Source organism: Eschrichtius robustus, chromosome 11 (genome assembly GCF_028021215.1).
Source record: "Eschrichtius robustus isolate mEscRob2 chromosome 11, mEscRob2.pri, whole genome shotgun sequence".
Taxonomy (NCBI): domain Eukaryota; kingdom Metazoa; phylum Chordata; class Mammalia; order Artiodactyla; family Eschrichtiidae; genus Eschrichtius; species Eschrichtius robustus.
The window spans coordinates 30,078,638-30,101,506 of NC_090834.1; the positions used below are offsets into that span (position 1 = coordinate 30,078,638).

General features: G+C 35.0%; 1 protein-coding gene across 1 annotated transcript in view; it reads right to left on the reverse strand.

The window, feature by feature from the left end:
- Positions 1 to 22,869, reverse strand: part of CWF19L2 (CWF19 like cell cycle control factor 2) — a 185,861-nt gene that overhangs the window by 156,541 nt on the left and 6,451 nt on the right. Inside the window, exons 4-5 of the mRNA XM_068556327.1 lie at positions 7,026 to 7,136; positions 6,154 to 6,273 (exon numbers count right to left, since the gene is read on the reverse strand). Of these exons, the coding sequence (XP_068412428.1) occupies positions 6,154 to 6,273; positions 7,026 to 7,136 (231 nt within the window). The remainder of the gene's footprint in view (positions 1 to 6,153; positions 6,274 to 7,025; positions 7,137 to 22,869) is intronic.

Below are 22,869 nucleotides of genomic sequence, written 5' to 3' on the forward strand. Positions count from 1 at the left end.
AACATAAATTGATACAGCCACTTTGGAGAACAGTATGGAGGTTCCTTAAAAAACGAAAAATAAAACTACCATATGACCTGGCAATCCAACTACTGGACATATACCCTGGGAAAACCATAATTCAAAAGATATATGAACCACAATGTTCACTGCAGCACTATTAACAATAGCCAGGACATGGAAGCAACTTAAATGTCCATCGACAGATGAATGGATAAAGAAGATGTGGTGCATATATACTATGGAATATTACTCAGCCATAAAAAGGAACAAAATTGGGTCATTTTTATTGATAAGGATGATCCTAGAGTCCGTCATACAGAGTGAAGTAAGTCAGAAAAAGAAAAACAAATACTGTACATTAAGGCATATATATGGAATCTAGAAAAATGGTACTGAAGAACCTATTTCCAGGGCAGGAAAAGAAACACAGATGTAGAGAATGGACTTCTGGACATGTGGGGGAAGGGGAGAGTGGGACGAATTGAGAGTGGCACTGACCTATATACACTACCATCTGTAAAATAAATAGCTAGTGGGAAGCTACTGTATAGCACAGGGAGCTCAGCTCGGTGCTCTGTGATGAACTAGATGAGTGGGATGGGGCGGGGGTTGGAAGGAGGCTCAAGAGGGAGGGAATATATGTATACATATAGCTGATTCACTTTGTTCTGCAGCAGAAACTAACACAACATTGCAAAGCAATTATACTACAATAAAAAAATTTTTCATTAAATCAAGTATAAAAAATAGGGCTTCCCTGGTGGCGCAGTGGTTGAGAATCTGCCTGCCAATGCAGGGGACACGGGTTCGAGCCCTGGTCTGGGAAGATCCCACATGCCACGGAGCAACTGGGCCCGTGAACCACAACTACTGAGCCTGCGTGTCTGCAGCCTGTGCTCCGCAACAAGAGAGGCCACGATAGTGAGAGGCCCACACACTGCGATGAAGAGTGGCCCCCACTTGCCGCAACTAGTGAAAGCCCTCGCACAGAAACGAAGACCCAACACAGCTAAAAATAAATAAATAAATAAATAAATAAATAAATAAATAAATAAATAAATTTTTTAAAAGCTTTAAAAAAAAAAAGAATCCTGTTTTAAAAAAATAAATAACAAAATAAAATAAAATCAGGAACAAGACAATGTTGCCCACTCTCTCCACTTTCATTCAACACAGTATTGGAAGACCTACCCACATCAATCAGACAAGATTAAGAAATAAAAGGTGTCAAAATTGGAAAGGAAGAAGTAAAACTGATACTATTTGCCCATGACATGATACTATATATAGAAAACCCTAAAGTCTTCACCAGAAAACTATTAAAACTAAGAAATAAATTTTATAAAAGTTCAGAATACAGATTAGCATACCGAAATCTGTTGCTTTTCTATATACTAATGATGAATTATCAGAAAGAGAATTCAAGAAAAAAAATCCCATTTACAATTGAATCAAAAAAGAATAAAATACCTCGGAATAAACTTAACCAAGGAGGTAAAGGACCTATACTCTGAAAATATAGGACAAAGATGAAGGAAATTAAAGATGATAAAAGAAATAGAAAGATATACCATGTTCACAAATTATTAGAATGCTATTATAATATCCATACTACCCAAAGCAATCCCTATCAAAATACCCAAGACATTTTTCAAAGATTTAGAATAAATAATCCTAAAATTTATATGGAACAACAAAAGACCCCAAATAGCCAAGACAATCTTGAGAAAAAAGAAAAAAGCTGGAGGTAAAACACTCCCTCACTTTAGACATTACTACAAAGCTATAGTAATCCAAACAGTATGGTACTAGCACAAAAACACACACATAGATCAACAGAACAGAATAGGCAGCTAAGAAATGAACGCACACACCAGTGGTTCAATTGATCTATGACAAAGGAGACAAGAATATACAATAGAGAAAAACAGTCTCTGCAGTAAGTGGTGCTAGGACAATGTACAACTATATGTAAAAGAATGAAATTAGAACATTCTCTAATACCATATACAAAGAATAAACTCAAAATGGATTGACGACCTAAATGTAAGAACAGAAACCAGAAATCTCGAAGAAAACACAGGCAAAACACTCTTTCCAATAAATTGTAGCAGTATTTTTCTGGATCTATCACCTCAGGTAAAGGAAAAAAACCCAGAATAAACAAATGGAACCTAATTAAACTTAAAAGCTTTGACACTGCAAAGGAAACCATCAACAAAAGGAAAGACAACCTACTGAATGGGAGAAAATATTTGCAAATGATATTTCTGATAAGGGGTTAATATTCAAAATATATAAACAGCTCAAAGAACTCACTATCAAAAAAACAACCCAATTAAAAAAATGGGCAGAGACCTGAATAGACATTTTTCCAAAGAAAACATACATATGGCCAACAGGCACATAAAAAGATTCTCAACATCACTAATCATCAAGGAATTGCAAATCAAAACCACAATGAGGTACCACCTCACACCTGTCAGAATGGCCATCATCAAAAAGACCATAAATAACATGTTGGTGACGTGGAGAAAAGAGAATCCTAGTACATTTCTAGTAGGAATGTAAATTGGTACAGCCACTATGGAAAACAATAAGAACTTTCCTCAAAAAACTAAAAATAGAACTACCATATGATCCAAAAATTCCACTCCTGAGGTACATATTCAAAGAAAATGAAAAGACTAATTCAAAAAGATATATGCACCCAATGTTCATAGCAGAATTATTCACAACAGCCAAGATATGGAAGCAACCTAAGTATCCACCAATAGATGAATGAATAAACAAGTTGTGATACACATACACACACACACACACACACACACACACACACAGAGGACTATTTCTCAACAATAAAAATAAATGAAATTCTGCCATTTGCAGCAATATGGACGGACCTACAGGATTTTATGCTTAGTGAAATAAGCCAAATACTGTAGTTATTACTTATATGTGGAATAAAATGAATATATAACAAAACAGACTCACAGATAGAACTAGTGGTCACCAGTGAGGAAAGGTAAGGTCAAGGGGCTCAATAGAGGTAGGGGATTAAGATGTACAAACTACTATGTATAAAGTAAATAAACTACAAGGATATATTGTACAGCACAGGGAATTATAGCCATTGTTTTATAATAACTTTAAATGGAGTATAATCTATAAAAATATTGAACAACTAAGGTGTACACCTTAAACTAATACTGTATGTCAACCATACTTCAATTAAAAAAATTAGATTAAATTAAAAATACAATAAAACTTTTAAAGACTTATTATAAAAATAAAAACTGTAACCATCATTTGAAGAAAGAAAATATGTGGATGTTTGAAAACTGGCTTGTCTCACTCATTAATCTAGATGATTTACTTCTGTACACAATAATCTGAATTCTTACCTAAGCAAAAACCAAAAATTACTACAGGTTATCATACATCAGGACTAAATCCAGGCATTTACAGAGCAAAATAAATTCATGGGTAAAAGAATAATACTGTACAATTTCAAATATACAAAAAAAAAAAAGAAGCACCTACAGTTTCCCAAGAAGTTTATAATCTCATAAGGGAAACAGGATAAGACTATTAAATTACAGTGCTTTATAGAAAACTACAAGTACTATATAGTAAAGGAACAAATAAAGTGCTATAGGAACATAAAGGAAGCAGAGATTTATTTCAATCAAGCAAAATAATAAGAATTTCATCATATATATCAAGTTAGGCCTTGAAGGATAAACAGGATGCAGTCATACAGGAATAGAGGGCATGTACTTAGAAAAATCCAGATGAACAAAAATTCAGAGACAGGAATTTGCAGAGAAATACAACAGAAATTAATTAAACTATTTTGGTTGAGATGCAGATCACCCAAAGGAAAGAGTCCAATCTAATGTGTTTGGACTCTATTTGCAGGCAGCATTTTGTGGTCTTTAAAAAAGAATAATAAATATAGCACCTTTCTTTTCAATCTAGGCTCTGAGCAAGTTAAGAAACATAAAAAAAGCATAAGAAATAAAAGACAAAAATTACCTTTATTGCTAATGAAGGCTAAATTGGAATTTTTCTTTCAGTGAACACCAAATGCATCTGTTAACTGAACCCCACAATGAGGCAGATTTTCCCAGGTGTAGAATGCACTGAACCAACCCCCCACTTCATATCATTCCCCACACAATCTCTGCAAGCAGTCTGTTCCATAAGCAGGAAAGGCAGGGCTAAGTCAAGTATGCCCAGTTTATCCTTTGCAAATTTTCTAATAGAAAATGTACTTCATATCCTCAAGGACAGAATGAGAAAGAAGGGTGGCATGAAACACCACTAGCAGAGCTTCATCCACGGAAAAGGAAATACTACAAACAGCAAAGACACATTCCCCTTAACTTCAATCACTGAAGATTTCCAAACAGAATAATACCATGACAAAAGCTGTACTTTGAAAAAGTTAGTCTGACATCAGTCGTAGGATGCTGAAAAACAAAAACGTTATTGTAACTGCCCAGGCAAGAGTAAATTAGGGCCTGAACCATAATAATATTTAATGTTAACCAGTTCTTAGTTCCAGGGGCTGTCTTCAGTTCACTTCATATATTAACTCAGCTCCAGTAAAGATGATATAAATGAGACAAAGAGGTGAAGACATACAACTAACAAATGGCATTTAAACTAGGAGTAGCAGCAGGAATGGAAAAGATGATATAGGTGCAAAAAAAAAAGACAAAAACTACATAAGCAAACGAGCAAATCAACAGACACTGACTAACTTGAATCAGAAGTTTATATAAGAATTTGTAAGAAAATATTATATTAATTAGAAAAGCTGTAATTCAATGCTGGAAAGTTGGTAAGATAAGCATGACAAAGTACTATAGCTTCTTAGGAAAGGAAAGGTGGTTTTCTGTAACAGTATTTCTAAGAAAAACTAATCACTATCTCAATGTATTAAAGATACTCAAGAGTTTACTACATTCTGTTGTTTGATATAGAGAACAGACGAATCTGTGCAAAACCTAAGATCATAAGCCAGGGATACCCGAACATACCAGACCATTCATGCCCACAAACAGCAGAGCATGATTTCAGAAGCAAGCATGTAATCACAATGGGTAAAATCAACTTTCTGACTTCATGCAGCTCCTCCTTCTTGCTCTACTACCCACTGGTTACACCCCTTTGGTACTTTCCCCCTAACTTCCTCAGGTCTAACTCAGAGACAAAACAGAACTTAGTAAAGATATTCCAAAAACCTCCGGCCCCAAAGTTCCAAATGGGCAGCTACTTAATTATAAAGTCAATACAGTTTACCACACCAACATTTTCAGAATTAAAATCAAACTGGGGAAGAAACAAAAACACAAAACATTGATCATAGGACTTCATGATCACTCTTTCATATTTTTCATTTATTTGTGCCTCTATGTTGCATTCAAATTCTTGAATTTGATAGTCTAAATTCTTAAAGACTATCTTCTTGTTCACTAATTCTGTCTTCAGCTGTATTGTTGTTTCACCATTTTACAAGTTTCTAATTTCAACTCTAATATTTTTCATTTCTAATATTGGCTCTTTCTCAAATCCACCTTCTTATTAATCTTTCAACCGTTATTCACATTTTTGATACCTACTATTACTATATAAGCTATTAAATATTCCAAAAGATAAAGGTTTTATGAGTCTGATTCTGTTGTTTATTGTTTCAGATGACTCTCATTTATGGACTATCGTTACATTTTCATGTATAGTATGATTTTAGATTATGACCTTAAATGCCATAGAACTTGCTTCTGGGAGACCTGTGAGGCCTAAATTGACAGTGTCATCCTTTAGAAAGGACTGGTAGTTATTTCTGCCAATCATTTCAAGGCACTACCAACTCAAGAATGCTTTAAATTCTCACCTTGAAGATTTTCAGGTGTAAACCAAATTCTGTACTCAACCATATATGCCCTAGATTTATAAATATAATATACATTTAAACTCATTTCCTACAAAAAAAATTTAAAAGAATATATCACATTTCATAGTTGTTCCCACTGATTTATTAAATACCACAAAAAATAATATCTTACAAGTAAAACTGCATTTACATAAATGTGTATCAGTTAAAGGCAAATCAGAAAGTTAAAGCATTTTAAATGTTCTTACCTGTTCAAGTGCTTGGGTTTTCTCTTGCTCTATTTTCCTTATAGTTTCCTTTTCAGCTTTGAGTGATAATGATGACACAGTTTTAACAGACATAAAATCAACAGTCATCCATTCATCCCTCTGTTAAGAAAAAGAAGTCACTTCAATCTAAATTGATTAGAACAACACTAAACACTTAGCAATAAATTAGAGATTCTGGAGGCACTCAAACCTGGATTAAATCCCACATGGCTGTATAACTTAAAGTTTCTTAGTCTCTCTAAGCCTTCTTCTCTCCCCTGTAAAAATGGGTTAAAATACCTACCTTTCAGGAATGTTTTAAGGAGTTAACAAGAAAACTGACTTAAGGCATCTAGCCCAATGCCAGATATACAACAGGCACTCAAACATAGTTCTTTTCACCTTTCTTTCTTCACTGTTGCTAACAGTGTAAATATAGCACTCTTCCTCAGGCGTATGAACTATAACCCAAAATTTGTGAACTATTCAACTATAAGCATTGCTAAGAAAATTATGGCATGAAATGAAGGGAAAGAAAAACTGTGACTGAACTCTACTCGCTGTAGAAAAGTCAGATAGATGTAACAATACAAGACTTCAAGTACATAAGGGGAAAAGTGCCACTTCCTTATCAACAACCAGAAGTAGGAAACCCTCTGAGGGACTAAAATAGGGATAAATGCTAACTTTCCCACAGGAGAAGAAGGGGAGCCCAAAGGATCAGCAAACAGCATTATTGCTAAAATTACTCATAAAAGTATACTGTTTACAAAGTCTAGTTTTTCTTCTGAATAAATTACAATCATCTTTCATTTTAACATTCATCTACTCTTGTAAGTTGACGCTTCTTTGTTTAAAATCAGGCAGCTTACCTGAATAACTTGGTTGTCTTCTTTTTCTGACTTTTCATCTTTCACCTTCCAGGCCTTTTCCTTGCCAGTAGTGTGGGAGGGAACAGCCTCAACCCACTCATCTTCAGAGCTCTAAGAATATTTAGCATATAATTAGAATTCTCAAATTTACATACTTCCACATAAAAACTCTGTGTGGTTCCACTCTTCCTCCTTTTCTCAACCCTTAAGTATCAACTTTGTTTGGGTTTCCAGTCTTTGCCAATTATACTTTTTAATCTCTAGACATTCCCCTTGGGACATTAAATCCTCTCTCATGACTTAAACTACCACAATTATACTGATATCTTTCTAATTTATCCACCCAAAGTTTCCGTGATTTAAACAACTGCCTACAATATTTAAATGCCATGCTGAACACAGTAAGAACAAAAAGTGAACCCAGCATCTACTTCCACAATACTTGATCCTTCTTCTATACATTTGAATTGAGCTACCTGGCATCACAAACCACCCACTTACTCAAGTCAGAAATCTCAGGATCATCTTACTCCTCCCATCTAAACCTACGACTGTCATTTCCAAAAGATTTCTCAACTACAGTGAACACCAAATGATTATCATGGGAGTTCACCTCCATCCCTGGCCACAGCTGACTGTTTCAGAGGTAGGCACCTGAACCAATTAATTTCAATCATAGTCACTCTCCAGGAATTTGAAATCAAGGCTAAATGGTTTACTCTATAACAAAGGAGAACTCGAAAGGCATTGGCAGAGACCATTTCTGTCATGAGGCACAGAATTCAGGAAAAATTTATCTATATAAAGAAAAGCAAAATTAGAACTTAGAGGGGAAAAAAAGGAAGATGGTAAGAAGATTCATAAAAGCATTCATGACTCTAGTTCGAGCTATTCCTAAAACCCAGGTGCATTCCTTTATGTCCTATCAGACTTTTGTGTTCTAATAATAAATCACTCCCTTTTTTGGTGGGGGGGTGGTTAAACCAATTTAAGTTTCGTTTCTGCTACCTACAACCAAGAGTCACAACTGATATATATTCAGATCTGCTTATCTCTCACTTAGACAACTGGAAAAACCAAATTAGTCTCCAAAACCCCAGTCTTTCCTGCTCACTTTCATTCTCCAACCCCCACCCTAAATACCTTTAGAGTATTATAAAAGGCATATCCGACCACAGTACTCCTCTTCTTTGACTCCCTGTCATAAAGACTACTGTTATGCCTTTTTCCTACCAATAGAACCCAATTTTATTTGGAGATGTAATGTGCCTCCCTTGCTGGAGAGTGAAACCTTAATCAAGTCTCCAATAAGGTGGAAATGAAAGTACTATGTAGGACTTTCTGGAAGTTACAAAAAAGAGAGCATCCTCATTCCTGTTATCTATACTAAGAGGTACTTTTTAAAGACAATGGAGGAACAAAACTAGAAGATTTGGTCCCAGAGGACCACACTAAATTGCCTACTTGATTTCTTCCATATGAAAGAAAACTTAGAGATTGGTTCAAGATGGCAGAGTAGAAGGACGTGCGCTCACTCCCTCTTGCGAGAGCACCGGAATCACAACAGCTCAACAATCATTGACAGAACACTGGAACTCACCAAAAAAGATACCCCACATCCAAAGACAAAGAAGAAGGTGCAATGACATGGTAAGAGGGGCACGATCACAATAAAATCAAACCCCATAACCGCTAGGTGGGTGACTCAAAACTGGAGAACAATTATACCACAGAAGTCCACCGACTGGAGTGAAGGTCCTGAGCCCCACATCAGGCTTCCCAACCCGGGGGTACGGCAACAGGAGGAATTCCCAGAGAATCAGACTTCGAAGGCTAGCGGGATTTGATTGCAGGACTTCAACAGGACTGAGGGAAATAGAGACTCCACTCTTGGAGGGCACACACAAAGTACTGTGTGCATAATGACCCATGGGGAAGGAGCATCGGTCTAGACTGAACTAGACCTACCTGCTAGTGTTGGAGGGTCTCCTGCAGAGGCAGGGGGCAGCTGTGGCTCACTGCAGGAACAAGGACACTGGCAGTAGAAGTTCTGGGAAGTACTCCTTGGCATGAGCCCTCCCAGATTCCAACATTAGCCCCACCAAAGAGCCTGTACTGCAGTGTTGGGTCACCTCAGGCCAAACAACCAACGGGGAGGGAACTCAGCCCCACCCATCAGCAGAAAAGAGGATTAAAGTTTTACTGAGCTCTGCCTACCAGAGCAACACCCAGATCTACCCACCACCAGTCCCTCCCATCAGGAAATGCACAAGCCTCTTAGACTCACCCACCAGAGGGCAGACCGCGGAAGAAGAACCACAATCCTGCAGCCTGTGGAATGAAAACCACATTCACAGAAAGATGGACAAAATAAAAAGGCAGAGGACTATGTACCAAATGAAGGAACAAGATAAAACCCCAGAAAAACAACTAAATGAAGTGGAGATAGGCAACCTTCCAGAAAAAGAATTCACAATAATGATAGTGAAGATGATCCAGGACCTCAGAAAAAGAATGGAGGCAAAGATCGAGAAGATGCAAAAAATGTTTAACAAAGACCTAGAAGAATTAAAGAAAAAACATCTAGAAGAATTAAAAAACAAACAGACAGATATGAACAATACAATGACTGAAAGGAAAAATACACTAGAAGGAATCAACAGCAGAATAACTGAGGCAGAAGAACAGAAAAGTGACCTGGAAGACAGAATGGTGGAATTCACTGCCGCAGAACAAAATAAAGAAAAAAGAATGAAAAGAAATGAAGAGAGCCTAAGAGACCTCTGGGACAACATTAAACAAACCAACATTCGCATTATAGGGGTCCCAGAAGGAGAGGAGAGAAAGGACCCGAGAAAATATTTGAAGAGCTTATAGTCGAAAACTTCCCTAACACAGAAAGAAAATAGCCACCCAAGTCCAGGAAGCGCAGAGAGTCCTAGGCAGGAGAAACCCAAGGAGAAACTCGCCGAGACACATAGTAATCAAACTGACAAAACTTAAAGACAAAGTAAACTTATTAAAAGCAAGAAGAGAAAAATGACAAACAACATACAAGGGAACTCCCATAAGGTTAACAGCTGATTTCTCAACAGAAACTACAAGGCAGAGGGGAGTGGCACGATATATTTAAAGTGATGAAAGGGAACAACCTACAAGCAACATTACCCAGCAACGATCTCATTCATATTCGACAGAGAAATCAAAAGCTTTACAGACAAGCAAAAGCTAAGAGAATTCAGCACCACCAAACTAGCTCTACAACAAATGCTAAAGGAACTTCTCTAAGGGGGAAACACAACAGAAGAAAAGGACCTACAAAAACAAACTGAAAAGAATTAAGAAAATGGTCATAGGAACATACATATCGATAATTACCTTAAACATGAATGAATTAAATGCTCCGGCCAAATGACACAGGCTCACTGAATGGATACAAAAACAAGACCCATACGTATGCTGTCTACAAGAGACCCACTTCAGAACTAGGGACACATACAGACTGAAAGTGAGGGGATGGAAAAAGATATTCCATGCAAATGAAAATCAAAAGAAAACTGGAGTAGCAATACTCAAATCAGATAAACTAGACTTTAAAATAAAAAATGTTACAAGAGACAAGGAAGGACACTACAAAATGATCAAGGGATCAATCCAAGAAGATATAACAATTATAAACATATATGCACCCACCATAGGAGTACCTCAATACATACGGCAAATGCTAACAGCTATAAAAGAGGAAATCGACAGTAACATAATAATAGTGCGGGATTTTAACACCTCACTTACACCAATGGACAGATCACCCAGACAGAATATTAATAAGGAAATACAAACTTTAAATGACAAAATAGACCAGTTCGATTTAATTAATATTTATAGGACATTCCATCCGAAAAAAGATTACACTTTCTTCTCAAGTGCACATGAAACATTCCCCAGGATAGATCACATCTCGGGTCACAAATCAAGCCTCAGTAAATTTAAGAAAATTGAAATCATATCAAGCATCTTTTCCAACCACAATGCTATGAGATTAGAAATAAATTACAGGGAAAAAAACATAAAAAACACAAACATGTGCAGGCTAAACAATACATTACTAAATAACGAAGAGATCACTGAAGAAATCAAAGGGGAAATCAAAAAATACCTAGAGACAAATGACAATGAAAACACGACAATCCAAAACCTATGGGATGCAGCAAAAGCAGTTCTAAGAGGGAAGTTTATAGCTATACAAGCCTACCTCAAGAAACAAGAAAAATCTCAAATAAACAATCTAACCTTACACCTAAAGGAACTAGAGAAAGAAGAACAAACAAAACCCAAAGTTAGCAGAAGCAGAGAAGTCATAAAGATCAGAGCCAAAATAAAAGAAATAGAAACAAAGAAAACAATAGCAAAGATCAATAAAACTAAAAGCTGGTTCTTTGAGAAGATAAACAAAATTGATCAACCGTTAGCCAGACTCATCAAGAAAAAGAGGGAGAGGACTCAAATCAATAATATTAGAAATGAAAAAGGAGAAGTTACAACAGACACCGCAGAAATACAAAGCATCCTAAGAGACTACTACAAGCAACCCTATGCCAATAAAACGGACAACCTGGAAGAAATGGACAAATTCTTAGAGAGGTATAACCTTCCAAGACTGAACCAGGAAGAAACAGAAAATATGAACAGACCAATCACAAGTAATGAAATTGAAACTGTGATTAAAAATCTTCCAACAAACACAAGTCCAGGACCAGATGGCTTCACAGGTGAATTCTATCAAACATTTAGAGAAGAGCTAACACCCATCCTTCTCAAACTCTTCCAAAAAATTGCAGAGGAACGAACACTCCCAAACTCACTCTACGAGACCACCATCACCCTGATACCAAAACTAAAGATACTACAAAAAAAGAAAATTACAGACCAATATCACTGATGCAAATGCAAAAACGCTTAAAAAAATGCTAGCAAATAGAATCCAACAACACATTAAAAGGATCATACACCATGATTAATTGGGATTTATCACAGGGATGCAAAGATTCTTCAATATATGCAAATCAATCAATGTGATACACCATACTAACAAATTGAAGAATAAAAACCCTATGATCATCTCAATAGATGCAGAAAAAGCTTTTGACAAAACTCAACACCCATTTATGATAAAAACTCTCCAAAAAGTGGGCATAGAGGAAAACTACCTCAACATAATAAAGGCCATATATGACAAACCCACAGCAAACATCATTCTCAACAGTGAAAAACTGAAAGCATTTCCTCTAAGATCAGGACCAAGACAAGGATGTCCACTCTCGCCACACTTATTCAACATAGTTTTGGAAGTCCTAGCCACGGCAATCAGAGAAGAAAAAGAAATAAAAGGAATACAAAGTGGAAAAGAAGAAGTAAAACTGTCACTGTTTACAGATGACATGATACTATACATAGAAAATCCTAAAGATGCCACCAGAAAACTACTAGAACTCATCAATAAATTTGGTAAAGTTGCAGGGTACAAAATTAATGCACAGAAATCTCTTGCATTCCTATACACTAATAATGAAAGATCAGAAAGAGAAATTGAGGAAGCAATCCCATTCACCACTGCAACAAAAAGAATAAAATACCTAGGAATAAACCTACTTAAGGAGGTAAAAGACCTGTACTCAGAAAACTATAAGACACTGATGAAAGAAATCAAAGATGACACAGACAGAGAGATATACCATGTTCTTGGACTGGAAAAATCAATACTGTGAAAATGACTATACTACCCAAAGCAATCCACAGATTCCATGCAATCCCTATCAAATTACCAATGGCATTTTTTACAGAACTAGAACAAAAAAAATCTTAAAATTTGTATGGAGACCCAAAAGACCCCAAATAGCAAAAGCAATCTCGAGGTAAAAAAATGGAGCTGGAGGAATCAGACTCCCTGACTTCAGACTACACTACAAAGCTACAGTAATCAAGACAATATGGTACTGGCACAAAAACAGAAATTTAGATCAATGGAACAAGATAGAAAGCCCAGAGATAAACCCATGCACCTATGGTCAACTAACCTATGACAAAAGAGGCAAAGATATACAATGCAGAAAAGACAGTCTCTTCAATAAGTGGTGCTGGGAAAACTGGACAGCTACATGTAAAAGAACGAAATTAAAACACTCCCTAACACCATACACAAAAATAAACTCCAAATGGATTAAAGACCTAAATGTAAGACTGGATACTACAAAACTCTTAGAGGAAAACATAAGAAGAACACTCTTTGACATAAATCACAGCAAGATCTTTTCTAACCCACCTCCTAGAATAATGAAAATAAAAACAAAAATAAACAAATGGGACCTAATTAAACTTAAAATCTTTTGCACAGCTAAGGAAACCATAAACCAGAGGAAAAGGCAACAATCAGAATGGGAGAAGTATTTGCAAATGAAGCAACTGACAAAGGATTAATCTCCAAAATATGAAAACAACTCATGCAGCTCAATACTAAAAAAACAAGCCAATCAAAAAATGTGCAGAAGACCTAAATAGACATTTTTCCAAAGACATACAGATGGCCAAGAGGCACATGAAAATCTGCTCAACATCACTAATTATTAGAGAAATGCAAATTAAAACTACAATGAGGTATCATCTCACACCAGTTAGAATAGGCATCATCAGAAAATCTACAAACAACAAATGCTGGAGAGGGTGTGGAGAAAAGGGAATGCTCTTGCACTGTTGGTGGGAAGGTAAAATGATACAGCCACTATGGAGAACAGTATGGAGGTTCCTTAAAAAACTAAAAATAGAATTACCATATGACCCAGCAATCCCACTACTGGGCATATACCCAGAGAAAACCATAATTCAAAAAGACACATGCACCCCAATGTTCACTGCAGCACTATTTACAATAGCCAGGTCATGGAAGCAACCTAAATGCCCATCGACAGACGAACAGATAGAGAAGATGTGGTACATATCTACAATGGAATGGAATATTACTCAGCCATAAAAAGGAATGAAATTGGGTCATCTGTAGAGACGTGGATGGACCTAGAGACTGTCATACAAAGTGAAGTAAGTCAGAAAGAGAAAAACAAATATTCTATATTTATGCATATATTTAGAACCTAGAGAAATGGTACAGATGAACAGGTTTCCAAGGCAGAAATAAAGACACAGATGTAGAGAACAAATGTATGGACACCAAATGGGGGGGGCATGGGGGATAAATTGGGAGATTGGGATTGACATATATACACTAATATGTATAAAATAGATAACTAATAAGAACCTGCTGTATAAAAAAATAAAAATAAAATTCAGAAAAAGAAAAAAGAAAAGTTAACTATTTTAATATTCTATGTATTTTATATTAACCAATGGCTATTCTGGGGTTCTCTAATAACACAAATGAACCTAATTTGATGATATACTCCCTACTGAATAATTCAAACTTCTTGGTTTACAAAGTCCTATCAACTGTTACAATTTCATCTCCATTCACTCTCCTCTTGTTTTATAATCTAATATTAAGTTGCTTATAGTTGTATTTACCTACGTATATACATAAACACACACACACACACAGACACTTTTATATCATGTTATCTCCTACTTCCATGCCTTGCTCTCACAATTCCTTGTGCACACACACCTCTATATGCCAGGGTGATTCTCACTCATCCTTTAAGTCTCAACTCAAGCATCATTTCCTCAAAACCTGCATATGAAATCCTCCTTCCCTTAATACCTTGAAGTGCCTTGGCATCATGAGATTACATACTGGAAGTATGTGTCTGTTTAACTATAAAATGAGTTCCCCAAAAGTCTGAACTCTATATATTTGTATTCCCCATGTATATAAAAATGTCTGGCAAAGAGTTGGCATTCAATAAATGTGCATTAAAATTAACTCAATCCACCCTTGCAAAAGCCCAAGTCAGAAACTTTAAGCAGCAGCCTGCATTAAATACTAGGTAATGAATGAAAGAAGCATATGTGATACAGCTGGTACTCATTATTCATTTACACAACGTCAACTGGACCATTCTGCACAACTCTCCTGCCTCCATTCCCTTTCTATTAATTTTGTTGCTAATTTTCACTATTATTCACTCACCTCACCACTTCAGCATGACTTATGTTCCCCTCTCCCCATACTATGACCTAAGTTCTCCTGCTGTTTCAATCCTCCATCCTACCTTGAAGAACTCATAAACCATCAACGTGCCTCTTGACCTAAGACAGCTCCCAGGACTCTTCTTCTCATGTGTAGCCATCATAATTAACCACACTCCTAATCCCATCTAACAGTCAAAACCTAAATACAGAACCAAGACAGAAAAGTGCCACCAATAAAAACATATGTAAATGTACATATTTTATATATATATATGAAATATTACATACATATATAAAATACATGTACTTATATTTGCATAATACACATAAAACGTATACATTTTATATTTAAAATATAAAGTACCTACATAAATACATATATTTCTCAAAGATACTTGAAGACTTCTGCACTGGCCATGAAAAAATAAATGCTACATCAGACTAGAAAAATATACAGAAATGGAAATAAAATAAAAAATATAAGAAACAACTGTTTTTAGACATTGAATCTCAGTTGTGCAGGACTATGATCCCTGAGAAAAGGCAAACAAACGAGGTGAGTGCTACAATTACACTCTACTGCTTTTTGCCTAGTGGCACTTTCTAGACCATGGCACAAGGCAGGGTAACTCAAGCCCAATATGACAATCTCACTGAGATAGGAAAACAGAATTTTTACTTTGTGATGGCTGAGATACAGCATCCATGAAAAGGGAGCTACACAGAGAAAGAACTCCAGAAAACTATACAAGAGACCCTTGTAGTCTTTAACTGAATACCAAACTGAACATTCTTAGGATGCAAGTCCACAAGGATAGACAAAGAATAATTACCATGGAAGGAACAATTATTAGAGTGCTATGAGCGGAGAAATCCCCAGAGCTCACAAAGGGCTAGAAGACATTCTAGTTCCCACCAACCAGAATCGAGAAATCTCCTTGAATACCGAGGGCAATCAGCAGAGAAACCACAAAGGGCACGCCTTAGCATATCTTAGTAGTAATGGCTACTCTAGATGCACACAAACATAACTTAAACACCAGCCTTTGAAAAGTATTAAGCTAATACACAAGTAACCTACTCCCCACCAAAAGAAAACTCAAGATCCTTTAAAGGAAGACAACAAATCCAGTAGTCACAATATAACTTTCACAAGGTTCAGCATCTAATTAGAAATTACTAGACATTCAAAGCAGGAAAATGTGACCCAAAGACAAGAAAAGAAATCAGTTAATCAAAACAGAACAAGAAATAAAGAGATAATGACATAGCAAACTAGGATTTTGACACCGCTATTATAAATATGCCCAAGGAAAGGAAAGCATGAACAAATAGGAGTCAAAATGAAGATATAAAAAAGACCCAAATGAAATGTCTAATGATGAAAAATAACTGAAATGAAAACTTTAATGACTGGGGATAACAGCCAACTAGATGCTACAAAAGAAAAGGCTAGTGAACTTGAACCTAAAATGCAGCAGTAAAATCTATCCAAACTAAAGAACAGAAAAGGCTAGAACAAAAGTAAATAAAGGCTCGGTGACTTGTGGGACGGAATTAAAGATACTAGCAGAATAAGAGGGGACACAAAAAACATTTCACGAAATAATAGCCAGAAAGTTTCAAATTTGATGGCAACTATGAATTCATAAATCAGAAAAGCACAATGAACCCAAGGCAGGATAAAGACAAAGAAAACAATATCAAACATATCATAATTGATTTGCTAAAAAAAGTGGTAAAGAAAAAATTTTAAAAGCATTCAGAGCAGAAGGAAATATCATATATAGAGAGAAAGGGATAAACATGACTGCAAATTTCTCTCATTAGGAACAATGTAGGGCAAAAGACAATGGAATGACATCTTAAAGTACAGGGAAAGAACTATAAACTTAAAATTACCTGTCTAGGAAAAAAACTTTAAAAATGAAGACTAAACAAAACAAATTTTCAGACAAACAATAACTTAGAGAAATGTCACAAAATAAGCCCCAGTAAAATTAAGAAAACTGCAACCATATCAAGCATCTTTGCCAATGCTGTGAGACTAGAAACCAAGTACAAGAAAAAAACTGCAAAAATACACAAACATATGGAGGCTAAAGAATTTGCTACTAAAAACCCAATGGATCACTGAAAAAATCAAAGAGGAAATAATACCTAGAGACAAATAACACTGAAAACATGATGATCCAAAACATATGGGATGAGAAAAAGCAGTTAAGAGGGAACTTTACAGTGATACAAGCTTATGTCAGGAAGCAAGAAAAAACTCAAATAAAGAACCTAACTTACCCCTGAAGAAACAAGCAAAAGAAGAAACAAAACTCAAAGTTAGTAGAAGGAAAGAAACCATCAAAATCAGAGCAGAAATAAATGAAACAGAGACTAAAAGAACAACAGAAAAGATCAATGAAACTAAAAGCTTGTTCTCTGAAAAGATAGACAAAACCAATAAACCTTTAGCCAGATTCATCAGAGAAAAAGAGAAATGGTCCAATGAGAAATGAAAAAGTATAAGTCACAACACCACAGAAATACAAAAGATCAAAAGAGACTACTAAGAACATACTATATGCCAATAAAATGAAAAACCTAGAAGAAATAGACAAATTCTTGGAAAGATACAATCTCCCAAGATTGAACCAAGAAGAAAGAGAAAAGTATGAATACATCAATTATCAGTAATGAAACTGAATCAGTAATTAAAAAAAAAAAAACTCCAAACAGACAAAAGTCCAGGACCAGATGGCTTCACAAGTGAATTCTATCAAACATTTAGAGAAGAGTTAACAGCTATCCTTCTCAAACTATTCCAACAAAATTGCAGAGGAAGGAACATTTCCAAACTCATTCTCTGAGGCCAGAACCACCCTGATACTAAAACCAGACAAACATACCAAGAAAAAAAAATTACCGGCCAATATCACTGCTGAAGATAGATGCAAAAATCCTCAACAGGGTATAAGCAAATTGAATCCAACAATACATTAAAAGGATCATTCACCTTTGTCAAGTAGGATTTACCCCAGGGATGCTAGGATTTTGCAATACTCACAAATCAATCAATGTGATACACCACATTAACAAATTGAAGAATTAAAACCATATAACCATCTCAATAGATGCAGAAAAATCTTACATTAAAGTTCAACATCCATTTATGATAAAAACTCTCCAGAAAGTGGGCATAATAAAGGCCATACGTGACAAATCCACAGCTAACGTCATGCTCAATTTCCTCTAAGATCAGGAACAAAACAAGGATGTCCACTCTTGCCACTTTTATTCAACATAGTTTTAGAAGTCCTAGCCACAACTGGACAAGAAAAAGAAATAAAAGGAGTCCTAATTGGAACAGAAAAAGTAAAACTGTCATTATCTAGAAATGACATGACACTATACATAGAAAACCCTAAAAGCACTACCAGAAAACTACTAGAGCTTATCTATGAATTCAGTAAAGTTGCAGGATACAATATTAATATACAGAAATTTGTTGCATCTCTATACACTAACAGTGAACTATCAGAAAAAGAATGTAAGAAACAATCCCATTTACCACCACATCAAAAAGAATAAAATATCTAGGAATAAGCCTACCTAACAAGGTAAAAGACCTGTACTCGGAAAAATATAAGACACTGATGAAAGAAACTGAAGAAGACACAAACAGAAAGATATACCTGTGTTCTTGGATTGAAAGAATTAACATTGTTTTAATGACCATACTACCCAAGGCAATCTACAGATTCACTGCAATCCCTATCAAATTACCAATGGCGTTTTTCACAGAACTAGAACAAATAATTTTAAAACTTGTATGGAAACACAAAAGGCACTGAATAGCTAAAGCTATCTTGAGAAAGAAGAACAGAGCTGGAGGAATCACGCTCCCATACTTCAGATTATACTACAAAGCTACAGTAATCAAAACAGTATGGTACTGGCACCAAAAAAAAAGATACATAGATCAATGGAACAGGATAGAGAGCCCAGAAATAAACCCACACACCTATGGTCAATTAATCTAAGACAAAGGAGGCAAAAATATACAATGGAGAAAAGACAGTCCCTTCAATAAGTGGTGCTAGGAAAACTGGACAGCTACATGTAAAAGAATGAAATTAGAACATCCTCTAACACCATATACAAAAATAAACTCAAAATGGATTAAAGACCTAAATGTAAGACCTATACTATAAAACTCCTAAAAGAAAACATAGGCAGAACACTCTGACATATATCACAGCAATATATTTTTGGATCCGTCTCTTAAAGCAAAGGAAACAGAAGCAAAAGTAAATAAATGGGACCTAATTAAACTTAAAATCTTTGGCACAGCAAAGGAAACAATTGACAAAACGAAAAGACAACCTACTGAATGGGAGAAAATATTTGCAAATGACATGACTGATAAGGGGTTAATACCCCACATATATAAACAGCTCATACAACTCATAATCAAGAAAACAAATAACCCATTTAAAAAATGGGCAGAAGAACTGAACAGACATTTTTCCAAAGAGGAAATGAAGATGGCTGATGGGCGAAAAGACACTCAACATCGTTAATCATCAGGGAAATGCAAATCAAAACCACAATGAGATATCACCTCACACCTGTCAGAATGGCTATCATCAAAAAGAATGCAAATGACAAATGACAAGGATGTGAAGAAAGGGAACCATGCTACACTGTTGGTGAGAATGTAAACTGGTGCAGCCACTGTGGAAAACAGTATGGAGGTTTCTCAAAACACTAAAAATACAACCACCATATGATCTAGCAATTCCACTCCCAAGTATATACTCCCAAAAAACAAAAACACTAATTCAAAAAGATACATGAACCCTAATGTTCAGGGCAGCATTATTTACAATCGCCAAGGTATGGAAGCAACCTAAATGTCCACCAACAGATGAATGGATAAAGATATGGCATATATATACAATAGAACAGAATACTACTCAGCCATAAAAAAAAATGAAGTTTTGCCATTTGCAGCAACATGGACAGACCTGGAGGGCATTATGCTAAGTGAAGTAGTAAGTGAGACAAAGAAAAACAAATACTACAAAGTATCACTTATATGTGGTATCTATAAATAAAACAAACTAGTGAATAAAACAAAAAGGAAGCAGACTCACAGATATAGAGGGTAAACTAGTGGTTACCAGTGGGGAGAGAGAAGGGGAAAGGGGCAATATAGGCACAGGGGATTAAAATGAAGGGTTATTATGGGATTATATTAAATCATGTCTGTGAAACTTTTGAAAAGTATAAGGCACTACAGAATTTAAAAAATCTTTCATTAAACTAAAAAAAAATAGAATGAATCAATGAATGAATAAACAAATAAGAACACTAAAATAAAACCAATTAATCCAAATGAAGCTAGGAAAAAGAACAGAAAAAAAAATAAATAAATAAATGGGACAAATAGAAAACGGAAAGCAAGATGGCAGACAAACTCAAACATACCTGTAATTACATTAAACATAAATAATCTAAACCAGCACTATCTAATAGGATCTTTCTATACCTACACCGCCCAATATGGTAGCCACTAACCTAGCCATATGTGTCTACAAACACTTTAAAAATTTGGCTAGTGAGACTGAAGAAATGAACTTTCAACCTGATATAACTTCAGTAAATTTTAACCAAAAATGTTAAAGTCAATATGGCTGTCATATTATATAGTGGAGAAAATCCTAATTTAAAAGGAAGAAACTGATAAGCTAGATAAAAAAGCAAGCCCCAAACACAGACTGTCCACAAGAAATACACTTTCAATATAAAATAAACAGATACTTTAAAACCAAAAGAATAAAAAAGAATACACCATGAAAACAAAAAGTCAGAAAACTGAAAAGGCTTTATTACTATGAGACAAAAGTAGACCTTAAAGAAGAATATTACCAGAGATAAAGAGGAACATTTCATGATATAATCATCAATTCATCAAGGAGATACAAAAATCCTAAATGTGTATGTATCTAACAAGACTTCAAAATACATGTGGCAAAAACTGACAAAACTGAAAGAAAAAGACAAATCCACAACACAGAGATTTTACTGCTGCTCTCTCAGTAACTGACAGAAGAGGAAAATAGAAAATCAGTAAGAATACAGATGACTTAACACTATGAATAAGCTTTCCCATGTTGACATTCATAGAACACTACAACTAACAACAGCTGAATATACATTCATTTCAATTACATAAGGAATTTTCACCAAGATAGAGCATAGGCTAGGCCATAAAATTAGTCTCTATGATTTTTTATTAAAACTAAATTATACAGAGTATGTTTTATGACAACAACAGAATTAAATTTGAAGTCAAAAACAAAACTGGTTAAATCCACAAATACCTGGAAAATTTTAAACTCATATATAGTCTGTAAGTTCAAAAAAAGTAACAAAATCAATTAGAAAATATTTTGAAAAGATGACAATGAAAACATAACACATCAAAATTAGTTAGATGGAGATACAACAGTACTAGGAGAAAAAATTGTAGATTAAATACTCATTAGAAAATAAGAAAGATTTAGAATCAAAGACCTACACACCCGCTTCAGGAAGCTAGAAAAAGAAGAGCAAATTAAATACAAAATAGGTAATAGGAAAGAAAAGTAAAAAGACAGTGGAAATCAATAAAATAGAAAATACACAACTAGAAAATTAATGAAACTAAAAGGCAATTCTTTGAAAAGATTAATAAAATTGATAAACCTAAAACTATTCTAACCAAGGAAACAAAGAGAAAATAGAAATAGCCAAAATCAGGAATGAAAGAAGGGACATAACTACAGACTCGACAGACATTAAAAGGACAATAAAGGAATATTATAATACTATGACAATAAATTCAACAATTTAGATGAAACAAACAAATTCCTTGCAAACCTTAATTCCAAAACTAACTCAGGAATAAACAGAAAACATTTAAAACAGATATTAAAGAAATTAAATTTGTGCTTTAAGCATCCCACAAAGAAAACTCCAGGCCCAAACAGTTTGACTAGCGAGTTTTAACAATCCATTAAGGAAGAAATCACACCAATCCTGCACAAACTCTTCTACAAATGGAAGAACAGGGAATATTTCCTAATTCATACGTGAGGCCAGCATTACCCTTACAACAAAACCCAATACCCCTCATAAACACAGATGCAAAAATTCTCAACTAATTGTGAGCAAATCACATCAGAAAAAATATATATAAAATAAAATGCGCTTGTAAGTATATATAAATAAAATATTTTATAATTAAATAAACAAAAATAACCAAATAGAGTGTATCCCAGAAATTCAGGTTGCTGTAACATTCAAAAATCAACCAATGTAATTCTCCATATTAACAGAATAAAAGAGAAAAATCATATAATTATATAAATAGATGCAGAAAAAGTATCTGACAAAATCCAATGCTTATTCAAGACACCAACTCTCAGAAAAAAATAAAAATAGAGGAGAATTTACTCAGTCTAAAAGGGCATACATGAAAAGCCCACAGCTAACATCATGCTTAAAGGTGAAAGATAAATGCTTTCCACTTAAGATAAAGAACAGGTAAGGATGTCCACTCTCACCACTTCTATTCAACACTATATTGAAGTCCTAGCTAGTGAAATAAAATAACAAAAAATTAACAAATGGGATAAAACGCCTAGAGATCGGAAAGAAAAAAGTGTCT